This window comes from Sminthopsis crassicaudata, chromosome 4, assembly GCF_048593235.1.
Source record: "Sminthopsis crassicaudata isolate SCR6 chromosome 4, ASM4859323v1, whole genome shotgun sequence".
NCBI classification, from domain to species: domain Eukaryota; kingdom Metazoa; phylum Chordata; class Mammalia; order Dasyuromorphia; family Dasyuridae; genus Sminthopsis; species Sminthopsis crassicaudata.
In genome coordinates, this window is record NC_133620.1 from 193129212 (window position 1) to 193148980 (window position 19769).

Genomic DNA, 19769 nt, shown 5'->3' on the forward strand with positions numbered 1-19769 from the left:
AAACTCTTTATCTATTTCTTCTTCCTGTTCAGCTGGCCTGTGGAATTTTAAAATAACTATCATTTTAGGTACTCCTTAAGTTTAACTTCATCCAAATGTTTTCCACCATGCTTTTTCCCTCTGATTCCTGGAATTCTTGACATTTACATAACTTAATATACAGAGTACTAGTCTACTTTCCCTTTAATCCTTTACCTAGCTGTTTACTGTAAATTAGATATCTTTCCTAAGTATATTCTAGTCCCATCAAGTCTCAGTCAAACCTCTGCTCTAGTTTGCCTTACTTATTAGCCATACTCTTTGTATTTATATTTAGATATATGAAGTCATAGGCTTATTTCTAGCTCCTTTCTACTTTTTTTTCTTCCTATGAATATTGGACTTTTCTAATATTTCTCTTTTTCCTACATCATAGCCACTCTACAATATCTAGCTTTTTTTTTGTTTGTTTTACTCTCTTAACACAACCTTAGATATGTATTCAACACCGTAACTTTTAAAGTACAGTAAAACAATTTGAATAGTCCTTTGAAATTTGTTGTAAAAGGAATTAATTTGTAATTACAACTAAAATTGTATGTGTCCTTTGTTCATCTCTATTGTGATCTCAGTCCTAAGATATCCTAGAACTTAAGATAGTTCTACTTCTTTTAATATTCACAGTAGAAAAGTGGTTTCTTAAACCAAAAAAAGCTATAAACTGGTCAAGAAAAAGCTTGTGAGTGGAAGAAAGACATTAATAATAGGGTAAAAGAAAGTAACATTTAAATTCTCTTTTATTCTGAGTCAGCTGAAGCAAAAAAAAAAAAAATATGTCATAGGGCATAAAAACCTCATGCACAACAACAAAAACCTCAAGATCAAATGACCCAAAGGAGACATGTTAAATGCATCCTTTTCAGATAATGATGCAATTAAAATTATATATGATAAAGTGCCATGGAAAAATAGACCAAAAATTAACTGGAAACTAAATAATCTAATCCTAAAGAATGGGTTAAAGAATGGGTTGCTCAAACAACAACTCATAGAAACAATCAATAATTTTATCCAAGCAAATTACAATAATACAAAACATATATATTAAACTTATGGGATGCTGCCAAAGCAGTTCTTAGGGAAAATTTTATATCTCTAGATCCTTACATGAATAAAATAAAGAATGAGGAGATCAGTGAACTAAGCATGTAACTAGAAACTAGAAAAAGAACAAACTGAAAAACTCCAAGTAAATGCCAGATTAGAAATTCTGAAAATCAAAAGAAAGATTAATAAAATTGAAAGTAAGAAAACTATTGAACTAAAAAATAAACCTAAGAGTTGATTTTTATGAGAAAACTAACAGAATAAATAAACCTTTGGTTAATTTTATTTAAAAAAAAAAAAAAAGAGAAAAGGAACACTGGGAAATGAATGTAAACTGTTATTTTTACCTTCTGAATCCAATTCTTCCTGTGCAACAAAAAATTTGGTTCTACACACATATATTGTATCTAGAATATACTGTAATATATTTAACATATATAAGACTGCTTGTCATCTGGGGGAGGGGGTTGGGGGAGGAAGGGAAAAAATCTGAATAGAAGTAAGTGCAAGGGATAATGTTGTAAAAAATTACCCATGCATATGTACTGTCAAAAAATGTTATAATTATAAAATAAAATAAAATTAAAAAAAAAAAAAAAGAAATAAGAAAACCAAATTACCAGTATAAAAATGAAAAAGGTGAACTTAACACCAATGGAGAGAAAATTAAAGTAATAAGATCTATTTTGCCCAACTGTTTGTCAATAAATCTGACAATGTAATTGAATATTTACAAAAATATAATTTGCTCAGATTAACAGATGAAACAAAGTACTTAAATAATCCCATTTAGAAAAAGAAATTGAACAAGCCATCAGTGAACTCTCTAAGAAAATAGTTCCAGGTCCAGATACATTTACAAGTAAATTTTGTCAAACATTTAAAGAGCAATTAATTCCAAGAAGGAGTCCTCCAAATTCCCTTTATGACACAAATATGGTGCTGATACCTAAAACCAAGAAGAGTCCAAACAATTTCCCTAATGAATACTGTTGCAAAAATCTTAAATAAAATATTAGCAAGGTATTACAGTAACTTATCACCAGTATAATACACTATGACCAAGTGGGTATTATACTAGGAATGTAGGGCTGGTTAAATATAAGAAAAAGCATCAGAGCAGCTAAGTGATATAATGGATAGAGCACCAGCCCTGAAGTCAGGAGTACCCAAGTTCAAATCTGACCTCAGACACTTAACACTTTCCTTGCTATGTGACTTGGGCAAGTCACTTAACTCCAATTGCTTCAGTGCAAAAAAATAATAATAATAATCACCATGACTGACCACATCAGTAAAACAAAACAAAAAATTTTTTTGACAAAATACAACACCCATTACTAATAAAAACTCTAGAGACCCTGAGTCAATTTACTTTATTCTGTTCCAAAACCACAAACACAGAATCTCGGTGAGAAGAGATACAGGGGAAAAATATATTTGGCCCCGTACAAATTCATCCTAACTAGATAAAAAAAAATAGGTACTCATAATCCACTGGTTGATCCATTTTCCTAAGTGATAAGTGACCCTCACCTCAGGACAGCAATCTGAAATGCCCCCCAAAGAGGTAGCACACTGAAGGGTCACTGTAGGGTGTGGATACAATGGCAGTATCTTTGGGAACAACAGTCATGGCAGGTGGGAAAGACGTAAAGGGAAGCCAGCCTGAGTGGGGAGACAGGATGCCCCACAATAAATAAACAGCTGAAGAGGCTTAGCAAGATCATATTTCTAGTCAACTATAATGATAAGTCCTACAAGGACATGGAGGTTGACAAACTAGCAAAACTTGCTCATTTCAAAGATAACTGGAGTAGCAGCGTATTCAGTAGGGTAGCTCTTTCACCGAATCTGAAGGCATTTTAACATCATAAGTAAGATCACCTTACCAAAGGCTAAGAATAATATCGAAACTCTTGAATCATGTCTTAAACATCTGGAGAAAAAAATGGCACTTTGGACATCTGTCTGCATGTCCAGATCAGCAATGAGTCTAGAAGTGATTCCTATAGAAAATTTGGTATTGAAATCATTACAATGAAGAAAAAATTATTAAAAGAGAATAAAGCTAGTTCCTTCTCTTTGCCAGAAAGCAGATGTGCAAAAGACCAACAAATGAACAAAATACATAAGAATTTTCTTTCTCGTACTTATCACCAAGTCAAAGAGGGCCCTTTATCTTTTAGAAGCTTTTTCCCTGAATATTATTTCTCTTCTTCTCTTTTGTTCCCTTCCCTCCAAAATTGTAATACTAATTGTAAAGATTGTAAAAATAATCATATTTGAGTTTTTTGGTTTATGAATTAGTGTTTTAGAGGTTTACTGGGGGTGGGGGGGAATTTTTTTGTTTGTTTGTTTTTTTGTGAATGGAAGAGCAATTTATCTCTAGTTTTACAAATAGAAAAGAAAGGTAGTCCTAAAAAAAAAAAAAGTTGAAGTCTTAATTTCAGGTTTATTTTTATGTCTTTCACTTTGAAAGGCAGATATTATCAAATTGTTTTCTCCTTCCATCAAAAAAAAAAAAATTAGCACTATCATTTCCTTTAATTCAACAGAGAAGTTTTGTGGTTTGGGGTGTTTGAGATTTAAAAAAAAAAAAAAAAACAACTCTAGTTAATACTTAATCCCCTAAACATTGCCTTATATTCTACTTTAAAACCCTTCTAAGATTTTCAGGCATTTGGATCATTGTTAACTATAAGAAATATTAATCAAGTCAATCCTCTTAAATAAATCTGGATCCACGTATATGAGCTTTTAATCAACTGCTTGTCATTTTATAAAAAGTATTTGAAGTGAGATTAGATGATGGTTTTATAGCTATCAAGGTTTTTTTTTTCCCTTAAAATTTTATCAGCTGATGCAGATTCTTAAATATGTAGCTACTAGAATTTGAGACACAAAGCAAAGGATGTGTGCAAATAATCTTTCTGAGAATTATATCACAGAGATCTTACGCTTACCAATAAACTACTGGGAAACATCCTACATTTTCTTATGCCACATGTCTGCCTCATTTTCATCAAACATATTTCTGTTTTTGAAAATTATTCTCCCAGAAGCTGTTAATAACATTAGCAGGTGTCATTGTGACCTCTAAATACTAAACAGATTTTATACCATATCATTTTATGACCTATGGAAAGAAGATATTGACTAGTTGAGGAACAGATAACTTTGGTGCTAATCAAGAGCTATAAGGAATAGGTCCATGAAAGTAAGATATGTACATGATTTCATTCTTCCTCTCATGATCCTTCCCCTGTATGTTTTAGTTTTCTGAGCTTCAAATATCAATACCTAATACAAATATTGTAATTTATACTTGGAGATATAAAACATAGAGTTTGCAATGTCTTTTGTTTTTAAGGATTCAGTTGGATTATAATACTTTTGTTCTCTTATATAGAATTTTGATGCATATGAAGAAGTTATATATTGTACAAGTCCCTTGTCTCACAATTCAAAGCCATCTTAATTTTTAAGAGCAACTGTATGAAATCATCACTTTATTACTCTAAGATCATCTGGATATCATAATTAAATGCTACCAAGGAGGGTGATTTTTTTTTATTAAAACTTTTTATTTTCAAAAAATATGCATGCATTATTTTTTAACATTGACAGTTGCATAGCCTTGTGTTCCAAATTTTCCCCTCCTCCCCCCCACCCTCTCTACTAGATAGTAAGCAATCCAATATATGCTATACAATATTCAATATATGTAAACATATTTATACAATTATCTTTTTTTTTTATAACATTATCCCTTGTATTCATTTTTCCTAATTATACTCTCTCTCCCTCCACTCCCTCCCCCCGATGACAGGTAAAGATCTGAGAGAATCTGAATATAGATTGAAATATGCTTTTTAAATTTTACTTGGGTTGGGGGTTTTTTGGTCTGTTTTGTTTAACAACATGACTAATATGGAAATATATTTTGCACAATTACACATGTATGACCTATATCAAATTGCTTTCCTTCTCAATAAGGGAGAAAAGAAGAAAATTTGGAACTCAAAATTTTTTTTTTATTCATTTTTCCAAATTATCCCCTCTCTCCCTCCACTCCCTCCCCCCATGGCAGGTAATCCCATACATTTTACATGTGTTACAATATAACCTAGATACAATATATGTGTGTAAATACCATTTTCTTGTTGCACATTAAGTATTAGCTTCCGAAGGTATAAGTAACCTGGGTAGATAGAGAGTAGTGCTAACAATTTACATTCACTTCCCAGTGTTCCTTCTCTGGGTGTAGTTATTTCTGTCCATCATTGATCAACTAGAAGTGAGTTGGATCTTCTTTATGTTGAAGATATCCACTTCCATCAGAATACATCTTCATACAGCACTGAAGTGTACAGCGATCTTCTGGTTCTGCTCATTTCACTCAGCATCAGTTGATATAAGTCTCTCCAAGCCTCTCTGTATTCCTCCTGCTGGTCATTTCTTACAGAGCAATAATATTCCATAACCTTCATATACCATAATTTACCCAACCATTCTCCAATTGATGGGCATCCATTCAACCTCCAGTTTCTAGCTACAACAAAAAGAGCTGCCACAAACATTTTGGCACATACAGGTCCCTTTCCGCTCTTTAGTATTTCTTTGGGATATAATCCCAATAACAGCAATGCTGGGTCAAAGGGTATGGACAGTTTGATAACTTTTTGGGCATAGTTCCAAATTGCTCTCCAGAATGGCTGGATTCTTTCACAACTCCACCAGCAATGTATCAGTGTCCCAGTTTTCCCACATCCCCTCCAACATTCATCATTATTTGTTCCTGTCATCTTAGCCAATCTGACAGGTGTGTAGTGGTATCTCAGAGTTGTCTTAATTTGCATTTCTCTGATCAGTAGTGATTTGGAACACTCTTTCATATGAGTAGATATAGTTTCAATTTCATCATCTGAGAATTGTCTGTTCATATCCTTTGACCATTTATCAATTGGAGAATGGTTTGATTTCTTATAAATTAGGGTCAGTTCTTTATATATTTTGGAAATGAGACCTTTGTCAGAACCTTTACTTTTAAAAATATTTTCCCAATTTGTTACTTCCCTTCTAATCTTGTTTGCATTAGTATTGTTTGTACAGAAACTTTTTAGTTTGATGTAATCAAAATCTTCTATTTTGTGATCAATAATGATCTCTAGTTCTCTTCTGGTCATAAATTCCTTCCTCCTCCACAGGTCTGAGAGGTAGACTATTTTCTGTTTCTCTAATCTATTTATTATCTCATTCTTTATGCCTAAATCATGGACCCATTTTGATCTTATCTTGGTATATGGTGTTAAGTGTGGATCCATATCTAATTTCTGCCATACTAATTTCCAGTTTTCCCAACAGTTTTTTCCAAATAATGAATTTTTGTCCCTAATGTTGGTATCTTTGGGTTTGTTAAAGATTAGATTGCTATAGATGTACCCTTTTTTGCCCTTTGTATCTAATCTGTTCCACTGATCTACTGATCTATTTTTTAGCCAATACCAAATGGTTTTGGTGACTGCTGCTATATAATATAGCTTTAGATCAGGTACACTTAGACCACTTTCCTCTGACTTTTTTTTTCATTAGTTCCCTTGCAATTCTCGACCTTTTATTCTTCCATATGAATTTTGTTGTTATTTTTTCTAGGTCATTAAAATAGTTTCTTTCTCTACCCTTATTTCTTTACAGATTTTTGGAGGGTGCTATACTGGTATAATTGGTACAAATGTACATTTCCAATGTGAATAGATTTTCAGAACTACAAGGCCCCTCTTTGTGTTTATTCTTCCTCTGCACATCATTTGTATATCATAATTACTATTTCTATCTTTTTCTAGACAGTTTTGTTTTTTAGAATCAGATCATATTCAACTCTGTCTCAATCTTTCTCTTGAGCATTACCCAATTACTGATCTCAGTCTTAAATATATAGTATATATTTCTATGTAAAAAATAAATTGTCCATATTAAGTTCCTTGAAATTAATCTTTGATATTGGCTCTTACTTTAAATTTTCTATTAAGTTTGGGTTTGATCAAAAAAAGTCCTGAAAATCTGCAATTTTGCTGAATGTTCTTTTCATTCAATATTATATATACTTTTTCTAAATATGATTTTTTTAGCTGCAGGTTTATTTCTTTTGATTGTTAATAGATGATTGTAGAACCTGAAGTCTTTTACTGTGGCTGCTGATAAATTCTGTATAATTCTAATTGTAGTTCCAGCATATTTGAATTTTTTTTCTTGTTTCCTGCAAAATTTTCTCTTTGATGTGGGCATTTTGAAATTTGGCAGTAAGAAGGAAATGGTGACTGGTGGATTTTTTTCGATTTCTACTTTCCCCTCATGTTCTATCATTTCAGGACAATTTTTTGGGTTATTTCTTGAATTTTTGTGTTAAGGTTATTTTTTTGGTCACAGCTTTCAAGTATTTTTCATTACTCATGTTTTCTCTTCTTGATCTGTTCTCTAGATTAGTTGCTTTTTATATTTCACATTTTGTTCTTTTTTTTCATATTATTATTTCTTGCTCTCTTCTAGCTTTACTAGATTCCCTTGCCCAATTTTAATTTTCAAATAATTCTTTTCTTCTTTAAGACTCTATCTCCTTTTCTAGTTGGTTAATTTTTTTCCCCTTTTATAATCTTGTTTTTCTTGGATGTTTTTTTTTATTATTATTTTTTCCTCATTCTCTCATTTGATTTTTAAAGTCTTTTAAAAGTTCCTTTGTAAATTCTCTCTGGACAGGGAGCCATTAATGTTACTCTTTTGGGAAAGAAGCAATGTTTTTTCACTTCAGTGTGCTCTGAAGATGAACCCTGGGTTCCTATTCCCATCCTAAGTTTCTATGGTTGGGTTCTTTCTTTGCCAGGATTTTTTTTTTTTTTTTTTTTTTTTTTAATGAGAAGTATTAGTGTAAGCACCTCAATCATGGGGTGGGAGATGATGCTTCAGCCTTCACTTCAGCTCTCCCTTCTGATCTGGGACCCTGATCCCAAAGCTCCCCCCCAATTTGGTAAGTACCTGCAGCCAACAGCATAGCATCCCGCCCAGATACCTCTGCACTGATCCACATTGCTGGCTCCTCCTCACCCAGGGGCGCATCTTTGCAGCACAGCTGGGTCTGGAGTTCCTAATCAGCCAAGGTTCCCTCAATGTTCCGGGAAGCTACTGGGAAAAGCTTGAGCACAACTTTTCTTTCAGAAAACTTATGACTGGATAATTGTTTTTATTTTAATAGTTTTTTTGCATGTTTTCCCCCCTGAAAACTTTGCTGATTATGCTCCTAAGTAAACTTTTAATTGTCAGAGCACTAATGGATGTTTTCTCTTGTGATCTTCCAATTAATGGGATTCTTTGTTTCCCAAAACACCAGTGTTAGTGACATTTTACTACATACCAAAATAACTCCATAGTGAAAACTGTATTTCAGTACTTTATTGGCCTTAATGAGACACAAGGAATATCCATTTTCTTTTCTCTTTCAAATTTTCCCCTCTTTACTGAGAAAGCTTGATATTAGTTTCAGAACTATTACTGCTCTTCACATTCTCTCAAAAATTTCTAGTATGAGAGCTTTCAGGTGTAACCTGCTACTGACCTGCACCCCCCAAAATGTATCCTTCCCTGCTACAAACTACCTATATTTTTCTTTTCTCTTATAAACAGGCTGTATAAAGTGAGGTTACTATTTTGTGATATATGTTATAATAATTATCTTGAAGGAATACATTCATAGGAGTAAGCACATTTTCTAAGAAACCATAATCTGAATTTTGTCTAACATATGCAAATTAATGTCCTTTCCCTTAGATACATGTTGGCTTTAAGTTATTGTAGATTAATCCAATGTAGTTGGTGATCAGAATCACTAGCCTTACTATTAAAAATCACCCTCCAAGGTGGTCTAAGTGTACCTGATCTAAAGCTATATTATATAGCAGCAGTCACCAAAACCATTTGGTACTGGCTAAGAAATAGATCAGTAGATCAGTGGAACAGATTAGATACAAAGGGCAAAAAACGGTACATCTATAGCAATCTAATCTTTAACAAACCCAAAGATACCAACATTAGGGACAAAAATTCATTATTTGGAAAAAACTGTTGGGAAAACTGGAAATTAGTATGGCAGAAATTAGATATGGATCCACACTTAACACCATATACCAAGATAAGATCAAAATGGGTCCATGATTTAGGCATAAAGAATGAGATAATAGATTAGAGAAACAGAAAATAGTCTACCTCTCAGACCTGTGGAGGAGGAAGGAATTTATGACCAGAGGAGAACTAGAGATCATTATTGATCACAAAATAGAAGATTTTGATTACATCAAACTAAAGTTTCTGTACAAACAATACTAATGCAAACAAGATTAGAAGGGAAGTAACAAATTGGGAAAATATTTTTAAAAGTAAAGGTTCTGACAAAGGTCTCATTTCCAAAATATATAAAGAACTGATCCTAATTTATAAGAAATCAAACCATTCTCCAATTGATAAATGGTCAAAGGATATGAACAGACAATTCTCAGATGATGAAATTGAAACTATATCTACTCATATGAAAGAGTGTTCCAAATCACTACTGATCAGAGAAATGCAAATTAAGACAACTCTGAGATACCACTACACACCTGTCAGATTGGCTAAGATGACAGGAACAAATGATGATGAATGTTGGAGAGGATGTGGGAAAACTGGGACACTGATACATTGCTGGTGGAGTTGTGAAAGAATCCAGCCATTCTGGAGAGCAATTTGGAACTATGCCCAAAAAGTTATCAAACTGTGCATACCCTTTGACACCCAGCATTGACCTGTATGTGCCAAAATGTTTGTGGCAACTCTTTTTGTTGTAGCTAGAAACTGGAAGTTGAATGGATGCCCATCAATTGGAGAATGGTTGGGTAAATTATGGTATACGAAGGTTATGGAATATTATTGCTCTGTAAGAAATGACCAGCAAGAGGAATATAGAGAGGCTTGGAGAGACTTACATCAACTGATGCTGAGTGAAATGAACAGAACCAGAAGATCGCTGTACACTTCAATGCTGTATGAAGATGTATTCTGATGGAAGTGGATATCTTCAACATAAAGAAGATCCAACTCACTTCCAATTGATCAATGATGGACAGAAATAACTACACCCAGAGAGGGAACACTGGGAAGTGAATGTAAATTGTTAGCACTACTGTCTTTCTACCCAGGTTACTTATACCTTCGGAATCTAATACTTAATGTGCAACAAGAAAATTGGATTTACACACATATATTATATCTAGGTTATATTGTAACACATGTAAAATGTATGGGATTGCCTGTCATAGGGGGAAGGGAGTGGAGGGAGGGGGGGATAATTTGGAAAAATGAATACAAGGGATAATATTATTAAAAAAATTACTCATGCATATATACTGTGGGAAAAAAATTCTAAATTTAAAAAAAGGGGGAGAGAGAAGAGGGAAGGATTATAGCATAAGGTACAATTCAGAAGGATATGTAAATTTATGGAGGTGAGACTAGGTACACAGATAAATAAGCAAGAGATAAAGGATAAGGTGGTTACTAAAGGTGTAGAGTAATGGTAGTAGGACAAGATATGTAGGGGATAAAAGAGGGGAAAGAATAGCATAAGATAAGGTGGGGATACTGAAGAGTTTAGATTATTTGAAGTTGAATAAAGTGTTAAAATAAAGATTAATGGGAATAGGATAAAGAGGACAGAGTGGGAGAAGGAGATAAGAGAGATTCATGGATGGAGTAGATTAAGCAATAGCAAGGCAAGTTAAAGAGCAGAATTAAAGCAAAAGAGCTATCAGGGATAGGAAATAAGAGATGTATAAAAACATCAAGGATCTGGAGTAGAATTTGCTAAGGACAAAAGGGCTAATAATCATTGACCTTAAAGCAAAAACAAATTTACAGTTTAATAAAGAGAAATCTGGTATATTTTATATGCATATTTACAGATGGGTAAATGTATATGAATATATATATATGGGGGTGGTATATATGCATGTAAGTCTGAATGGGGAGGTGTATGTGTGTGTGCTTAACTAGCCCATTTAGAAGAGGTGGTGAACAAAAAAGAATAAAGTAAATAGTGCTCAGCAGAGAACAAAAGAATAACTACAAGGAAGCAAAGAAAATATCAGTGGACACTCATGAATATAATTTCTTCCAGTATATATGCTCTCTTGAAATGGAAATTTACTATTATATATTTTGAGTCTTCCCTGATGTTCTGCTGGGCATATTACAATGTTTTGGTTTTTTTGTTTGTATTTTCCTTCTCTGTCTTTTTTCTATTCTGTTTTTTCTTATTTTATATTTCATTCAATAAGTTTTGAAAAAGGAAAAAAAATACTTAAGTGGCTAAGTGTATTTGATGCAGTTAAGGTTTTAACCTGACATTACTCTTACATCAGAAATAAACTTAAGTGATGTTTTGTTCTGGTTTTAAAGAGAGAGAGACAGAGACAGATGGAGAGAGAGAGAGAATGTCATGTTAATCGCCTAAGAACTACTTAAGTGATAAGTTGTTCTGCTATAATAAGGTGCACGTAGACCTACTGCAAATGAAGACCTTAAATAAAAACCTCTTGTTTTTTAATATTTTTCCTAACTGTCCTTAACTGATAAACAGTAGTGATCTAGTTCATTTAACCATGAAAAGAGTTTATCCAAAGAAGGAGCTTTATTGTGTCTCCAAATCTTTAGAAACCAACAAAAGTTGTTTAGATTCTACTATTGTGATACTTTGATTAATGTGAGAAGTTTATCTCCCAAATATTAAGCAGCTGACTCTGAAGCTTTGTTTTAAATGTCTATTCCTGCTGTCCTCACCTTGATAGAGTACTTGGCATTTTTATTTGATACAATCTAGTTAATTATACAATGGAGTTTTAATTTATCTATATCATATACCATATGCCTCCCAAGTCTACACCATGCATTATAAATGTGATATGATACAGAAAGGGTGCAAAGTTCACTTCTGTTCCTAATGGACTGAGTCTATCACAACTAGCCATTCTGATTTTCTGTTCATTTTTAATCCCAGATTTTGGCTTCATACTTTTTTTCCCTAGCCATTCCTATACCCTTTACTTAACCAATACTTAATGAGTCTGCTGGCTGATATCTGAACTGACCTTTGTGTGGTTGAAACAAAAACATTAGATTTCTTAAAGATATGTCCCCTAATAGCATACGATGAGCAGCAAGAAAGGAATGGTGTATGGTATTAAAGTTCATATAGAGAAGTTAGTGAAAAATAGGAGAGATCTATTAACCAGAGATGTTTTCAAGAAGGTATTTCTAAACAATTGCTTCCTAGTTATATTACTCTGTTTTAATACCCTTAGTATGTTTGTACTACTGAAAGGAGCCACTAAGGAGCAGTCTTTTAAAATTGGTCAAGAGATTGCTGAAGCTGTTACTGCTACCAATCCCAAGCCAGTAAAATTGAAGTTTGAAAAGGTAAGGAGAAATTTATTCTCATGCAACACTAATGTTTACACATGAACAACAGGATTTCTAATTTAATAGATCAAGTTTCAGGATCAATCATACGTATCCTTAAAACTTTAAAAATCCTTTTAAAATTTATGTTCTCAATAATGTTTTTCTCAATATCATTTTAGGCAAAAAGTCAAATTATAGAACTAGAGCTTAATGTGTTACCAAAAAAATCTCTATTGAGCATTGTACCTACAGTAATAGCTCACGTTTATATAACACCTCAAGGCTTGCACAACATAGAGAAAAAAGCGGCACCTCCTGCTCTCAGGGACTATACAATCTGCCAACTGATTGACAAATCTACAAGTGATTACATTGTAGGACAATATATGATAAGTGCCATAGTAGTGATTTAAAGAAATACAAAGTACAGAGAAGAATCATAAATATAGCAGGCTGAGGTTATTATGGTATACATAATAAAAGAGATGGAAAGGAAATTCTGGCAGGAGAGGTAGCTAAGATTTCATGAGTTTAAAATGGACTGAAATCATTACTGCCACTGCTCAGAAAAGGTCTGCATAGGCAAAAAGTATTCCAGGAGGGGCAGGTAGAGGGCACTTTCCTGAATTAAAATCTGGTCTCAGAAACTTAATACTTCCTGGGCAAGTCACTTAACCCGACTACCTCAGGGCAAAAAAGAAAAGAAAAGCTCTTTAGTTTAACTGGTAAATGTTTTATTAGTGGCCTTTGAGAGAGCAGTTCATGAGAGGTCAAAAGTTAATTTCAAAGGCTGAGGAAATAGTAGCAACAGATAAAGTGTCTTCTTTGGACAAGTTTGGTGAAAAGTATAGAGAGTGACAGCACAATAGCTTGAAGACAGTGAGTGAATTGAAAGGGGAAAAGAAGAAAAGAAAGACTGGGGAATTAAGTGACGGAATGCTGGAGAAACTGAGGCAAGATAGAGATTAAGAGAGTTTTTAATATTTTATTAATTAGAGAGTTTAATTGACTGGACAGAACTCTCATCTCAAAGTAACCAGTGACGAATGTGAGTTCTCAATGACATGTAACCCACATGGCTCAGCTAAGGGGTAGACCAAGGCAGAGGCGGGGTCGGAATTTTGAGAATGGGAACGTGGGAACGGACTATCAATCTGGTTCTGACAAGGTGGGGAAACTAGGAAGCCAGAGTCAGGATGTGTGAATCAACAGAAGTAAAGATGTCAATGAGGTCTCTATGGTAGTCTTATCTTTTGGAATATTTAGAGGGGGTAGTGCCATAAATTCTTGAGGACAAACTGAGTTAGGAGCCCAGAAGTCTGATCTTCTCCCTTATCTTGAGTCTCACATTAACAATTTATAACCTTAGAGCCAGTGGCCCTCATTCTTAATGAACCGGGAGCGGGGGGAGAGGGGGGTGTTGCAGCTAAGGGAATTGAAGCAGAACAGTTAAGGAAGCTGAGGCAGAACAATTTAGGGAAACTGAGACAGAACCAATTAGGGAAACTGAGTCAGGACCATAAAAGAGAACTGTGGCACAACAGTGAAAGCTACATAAATATTTGTAGGCAGAGACCAGGACAGAAGAAAAGAAAATAGTTGCACTGGAGAGAAGATAATTAATAGAATAAGCTCCTGTAGGAAGCCAAAGTGAATTAAATCAAGAGCACAAGGTGTAGAAGTTAGCCTTGGCAAAAAGGAAGGCTACATCTTTCTCTATCAGGACAAAATTAATTCTGATACTTGGAGTGAGCCTTTAAAATATTTTGTTAACTGGTTTTTTCAAGCACCTCAAAATAATCATTGTCTTGCTTATTTTGTGAAATTTGATCTTAAGGTACACTACTGTGCATATATCTGACTGCTGTCCACAATCTTAGATTTATGAAGGGTCATGGATTTAGAACAGAAGGAAGCTCAGAAGTCATCTTGTCTAACAGTCTCCTTTTGCTTATCCAATATCACATAGTAGTGTTTTTGTTTGTTTGTTTTTTTGATAAAATAGAAACGTAACTTTTAAATAAATGACTTCCAATAGGAAGAGAATAGAGTAAGAAGACATTTTGTTTTTCACTGTAGGTATATTTGCCCTGTGTCTTGCAAACCAAAAAGAGGTATGTTGGTTATATGTATGAAACACTGGAACAAAAGGACCCTGTATTTGATGCAAAAGGAATTGAGACAGTTAGAAGAGATTCCTGTCCTGCTGTTTCTAAGGTAAATACTGGCTAGCTTCTTATCCTTTGATGATGATATAACAGAGCAGACTGTGATATAGATGGCTTTTTTGTGAAAACCATACCACCATCTCTGTTATTTTGGATCATAAGTAATAAGAAGATCCTAGATCACTGAATCATTCTATAGGTAATCCAAGTTTCTATTTCTCCCATACCATGTCTTTTACTAGATCTGCAAAACAACTTCATATTTCACTGCCTCACCTCTAATGGAAGGATTAATACCAGAAAGGAAGAAAAAAGAGGAAATAAGAGCCTAAAACATTCTTAGTCCCCAAACAATTAAGAGCTGATTGTAATTTCTTTTGAGTTTTTTTCTTCACCCAGTTTATTCCCTGAACACTGTTTCTAAGTCAAGTTAAACTGGTATTCTGATAAAGTTCAATACCATCCACAGCAAGTTACATGTTAGATGCATAATGAAGTGTAGACCATTTTTATTTATTAGGGTGTGGAAGTGAGATATATGGTTCAGTATCTTAGTAGAGCTGAGTAACTCAAATGTCAGAGTGAGAATGTCAAAGTTGTAAGGGACCTTGGAAATCCATCTAATCAACCCCTTCATTTAAAATCATTTTTTATTCTTTCTCCTATCTGGTCACAGAACTATATCTTAACCTAACCCAACCCATACTTTCAGTATATATAAACATTTTTTAAATAAATTAATGAGCCCACCTTTTTTAATATTGGCATATCCCAGGACTTGGTAATAAGGTGCAGAATCTTTCACTTGTATTGGTTTCAACTTAGTGCCAATAAAAGCCAGCATTATCCAGTGAACTGTTATTCTGTGTGAAATAAGTTCAGTTTCTGCCAAAAATATGTCCAATTCAAAAGCCTTCTCTTCACTTGGCACTAATTTGCCAAGACTGATAAAAGACCAAAGACTGAATAGCCAGTGGAATTTGACATACTCCTTGCTATCTTTCTGTACCATAGTAAAACCAGAATAAAGATGCAAAGATTAAGAATTGTAGATATATGAAATCAAGCCTGACCTCTCATGTCTTTGTTAGGTCAACTATTTTAGAAAAGCCTTTTAAGTTTTTCATTATTTAGGCTCTGACTCTGGTCACAGTAAAAATTTCTGACAGAAATCCCATTCCACACTGGGAATTGAATGTAAAATATTAGCACTACTGTCTATCTACCCAGGTTACTTATACCTTTGGAATCCAATACTTAACTTGCAACAAGAAAATTGGATTTACACACATATATTATATCTAGGTTATACTGTAACACATGTAAAATATATGGGATTGCCTGTCATCTAGGGGAGGGAGTAGAGGGAGGGAGGGGAAAATCTGGAAAAATGAATACAAGGGATAATGTTATTAAAAAAATTACTCATGCATATATACTGTCAAAAAAAATTATAATTATAAAATTAATTTTAAAAAAAATCCCATTCCAGGATGATTTTTATTAGGAGTTTTACATACAGTTTTGTTATTTTGAAAAGGAAAAAGAATTTTGAAAATTCTAAATAGTTTTTTAATACAGATAGTATATATGACAGATTAAATAATTTGGTAACTTACTGAAGAGTTGAAATTATAATTTATATATATAGTATATGAAGAATATAGCTCTAACTAAAAGTATGAACTGTATCTTCTTTTTAAGATTCTTGAGCGTTCTATCAAGCTGCTATTTGAAACAAGAGATATCAGTCAAATCAAACAGTATGTTCAGCGACAATGTATTAAATTACTAGAAGGGAAGGCCAGTCTACAAGATGTTATCTTTGCAAAGGAATACAGAGGGAGTTTCTCCTACAAACCCGGAGCCTGTGTGCCAGCTCTTGAGCTTACAAGGTAATGATTGGATGTGGCAGGGGATAGAATAGCTGTTAACATTTATCTCAGAAAAGTGTGTCATATACCAGCTGAGGATCTTACCAAGTATTTTTTCACAGGCCCTAAATAAATGAGTAGAAGTGGTGTTTAAAGATTAGTGTTTCACAGCAAGTATCAAAATCCCTTCATAGTCCAAAAGGACAAGCACAAATATGTTGTTATCCTTTTATTTGAATACAATAAAGGAAATAGCTTCCTATTTTACCTAAATATTCATTTCCTTTATAAAATCAGGAAAAGAATTGCACAAATGGGCTCTTTCCTATGATTCCTATTGATAGTCATGCTGAATTTAAATGAAAATAATTTATAGGCTAATATAGAGTCTATTTCTTTTATATGCTTCTTGACAACACAGCTTGACCATTTTTAAGCTTTCTGTGATGCATAGTTTTCTTTGCTAAAGCATTTGAAAAAGTTGCTTTGCTTTCTGAAATAAGAAGGAAAAAAAGATACCTGACATTTACATATCATTTTAAGGTATACAAGCACTTTAAATACATCATCTCATTTGATCCTTGCAAAAAGCAGCAGATTAACTTCTCTATTGATATTTATCATTATATTTATTGCATTTGGAACTTCCATTATAGTAATTCTCACTGGCATTGACTAATAGGTTTTGAGCCAATTAATGTTGTAAACTGATTTCTTAACAGAGCTTGCTATGCTTTTCAAGGGGGGCTAGCAGTACATAGAATATGAGGTCTGATATCAGGAAGACTCTTCTACCTGATTTCAAATCAGGCTTCAGACTTCATAGCAGTGTGACCCTGGACAACTCACTTCACTCTGTTTGCCTTGGTTTTCTCATCTGTAAAATGAACTAGAGAAGGAAATAACAAACCATTCCAGGATCTCTGCCAAGAAACCCCAAAGGGTTTTCCTGAATATCCTGAACATAAAACAATTGAACAACAACAAAATGCCTTTCAACAAACTCAAACTGACCCCCCCAAAGGCAGTATCTTCTATAGCACAGAATAATACATGATAAAGTACATAAAAAGAGAATAGAAGAGTGCTATGTGAAGTCCTTAGGGGGGAAATCACTAATAACTTTGGAAAGAGACAGTTTTCAGAAAAGAAATAGTTGGAATGTAGAATCTTGAGCTTGAAGAGATCATAGGAAGAATCCAGTCTGGCATTTTTACAGATTCAAAATCCTCAGGAGACAAATGTCTCTCAAGGTCACAAGAGCAGTCACTGTCAGAGGTGGAATTTGAGCCAAGTCTTCCAGTTCCTGATCAGTGCTATTTCCATAACATTACAGTTGGCTTTTAAAGGATATGGATGTGTTCAGGGCACTTTAGGATTGGACATCTACTGCAGCACAATTTGGCTGGAGCCTTTAGGTTACTTAGAAGGAAGCGATATGAGATAAATGGTGGGTTAAAAAAAAGGGGGTACTCTCCTGCAAGAGCAGAAGAGTAGCATTCCTCGGATGTGGAACCAGAGAGTTTGAACATTATTCATTAGATAATAGGGAGCTGTGGGAGGGTTTTGAGCAGAGATAATGACATGAACAATCTATTCATAAGGACTAAGCCCCAAAGGGTTAGAATACTATCTAGTACCAGTAAGAACGAGGTCATGCAAAAGGAGTAGCCCAAATTACTTCCAAGTTCATCGTATAAATTCTTCAAACAGTTGTATATCTTACTTGGAAGGTAGCTCCAGCAGAGGTTTGTGTTTCTAGGACACCACATCTTCACATTTTGCTGTAGTGCCCTTATTTTAAATTTAATGCTTTCTGCAAGGCAGGTGTATACATTCACATAATCTTTTACACAGGAAAATGCTTGCTTATGATCGACGCTCTGAACCACGAGTGGGAGAGCGAGTACCTTATGTCATCGTGTATGGCCTACCAGGAATCCCTCTAATCCAGTTGGTAAGGCGGCCAGTTGAGGTCCTGCAAGATTCCAGCCTGAGATTGAATGCAACCTATTATATTACAAAGCAGATCCTTCCACCCCTGGCAAGAATATTCTCACTTATCGGTATTGATGTCTTCAGTTGGTACCAAGAGTTACCAAGGGTAAGTGTATCAGGGATTATTTATGTGATACTAGAAAAGGATTTCATTTTTAGCAGTTCTTACAAAATCAAAAGTGATGTTTATCTGAAATTAGAGGAAAAGTAAAAGAAGATGTGCATTTTACAAATTCTAATGAATTCTGATCGTGTAAAGGAAAATACTGAATTACCCAAGTTATTTTAAAAAGGAATGTTGGAATTTTCTATAAACCCCTTTTCAGGTTCTTTCAGGTTACCTCACTGGCAGAAATGTTAGAATAAAACATTTTCACAGAATGGGTAATAGACTTAACTATTGGATAACTATACATAAAATCTTTAACAATAAAAAAATGAATAAAGAACTAAGAAATTATCATTAAAATGAGCAAAAGTATGTTGTATTCATTGTTAAGTATTGTGATGGAAAAAGATCACATGCAACATAGGTTTTTAGTATACAAGAGTTACCCTTAATTGATATATTCACTGTAATAATGAAATTTAAAAGTTTTTCATAGCAGTCTATTAATATAACACATGAGATGATTTTTCTTAGGGCTTTGGTAGGGTTTGGTCATTTTAATTAATAAATAAGATTGTCAGTTATTCCAAGCCATTTGGCTTAGAAAATGTTTTATGGACTAAACATACCTCTAAAACCAGAATTCTATGAATCATTAGTGTTCATAAGCTCAGATTGCAGAAAGTAGATGGAATGAAGTAAGCTGATGATGAATCTAAATCATGTTCTACTTCTTTAACTGCTTAGTAGTTTAGCCTAAAGTATAATAACAATTAAAGTTTTGTTTAAGCTTGTATGACAAAAAGTTTGAAGTAATCACTAGCCATAATCTTACTAATCAATAAAAAGTTATGGATGATTATTTTGCTGGACACTAATTTTTCAGCAATGTTTGTTTCAAGTATATCACTGTCATACATGCAGATGTGAGAGCATTTATGGAAGATTGACCTAAAACTCATCTGCAAGTTATTTGATAAAAAGGCCTAAAAAATAGGCAAAGAAGAATATGAAGTAATGTTAGTTTGATGTTAATTTCAATCATAAGAA

The 19769-nt window shown here is 33.7% G+C and overlaps 1 protein-coding gene across 4 annotated transcripts in view; it reads left to right on the plus strand.

The window, feature by feature from the left end:
* REV3L (REV3 like, DNA directed polymerase zeta catalytic subunit) overlaps positions 1–19769 on the plus strand; it is a 232455-nt gene that overhangs the window by 195634 nt on the left and 17052 nt on the right. For all 4 annotated transcript variants that reach the window (XM_074310076.1, XM_074310077.1, XM_074310074.1 and 1 more), the window contains exons 27-30: positions 12471–12585; positions 14650–14787; positions 16443–16633; positions 18470–18716. In XM_074310076.1, the coding sequence (XP_074166177.1) occupies positions 12471–12585; positions 14650–14787; positions 16443–16633; positions 18470–18716 (691 nt within the window). The remainder of the gene's footprint in view (positions 1–12470; positions 12586–14649; positions 14788–16442; positions 16634–18469; positions 18717–19769) is intronic.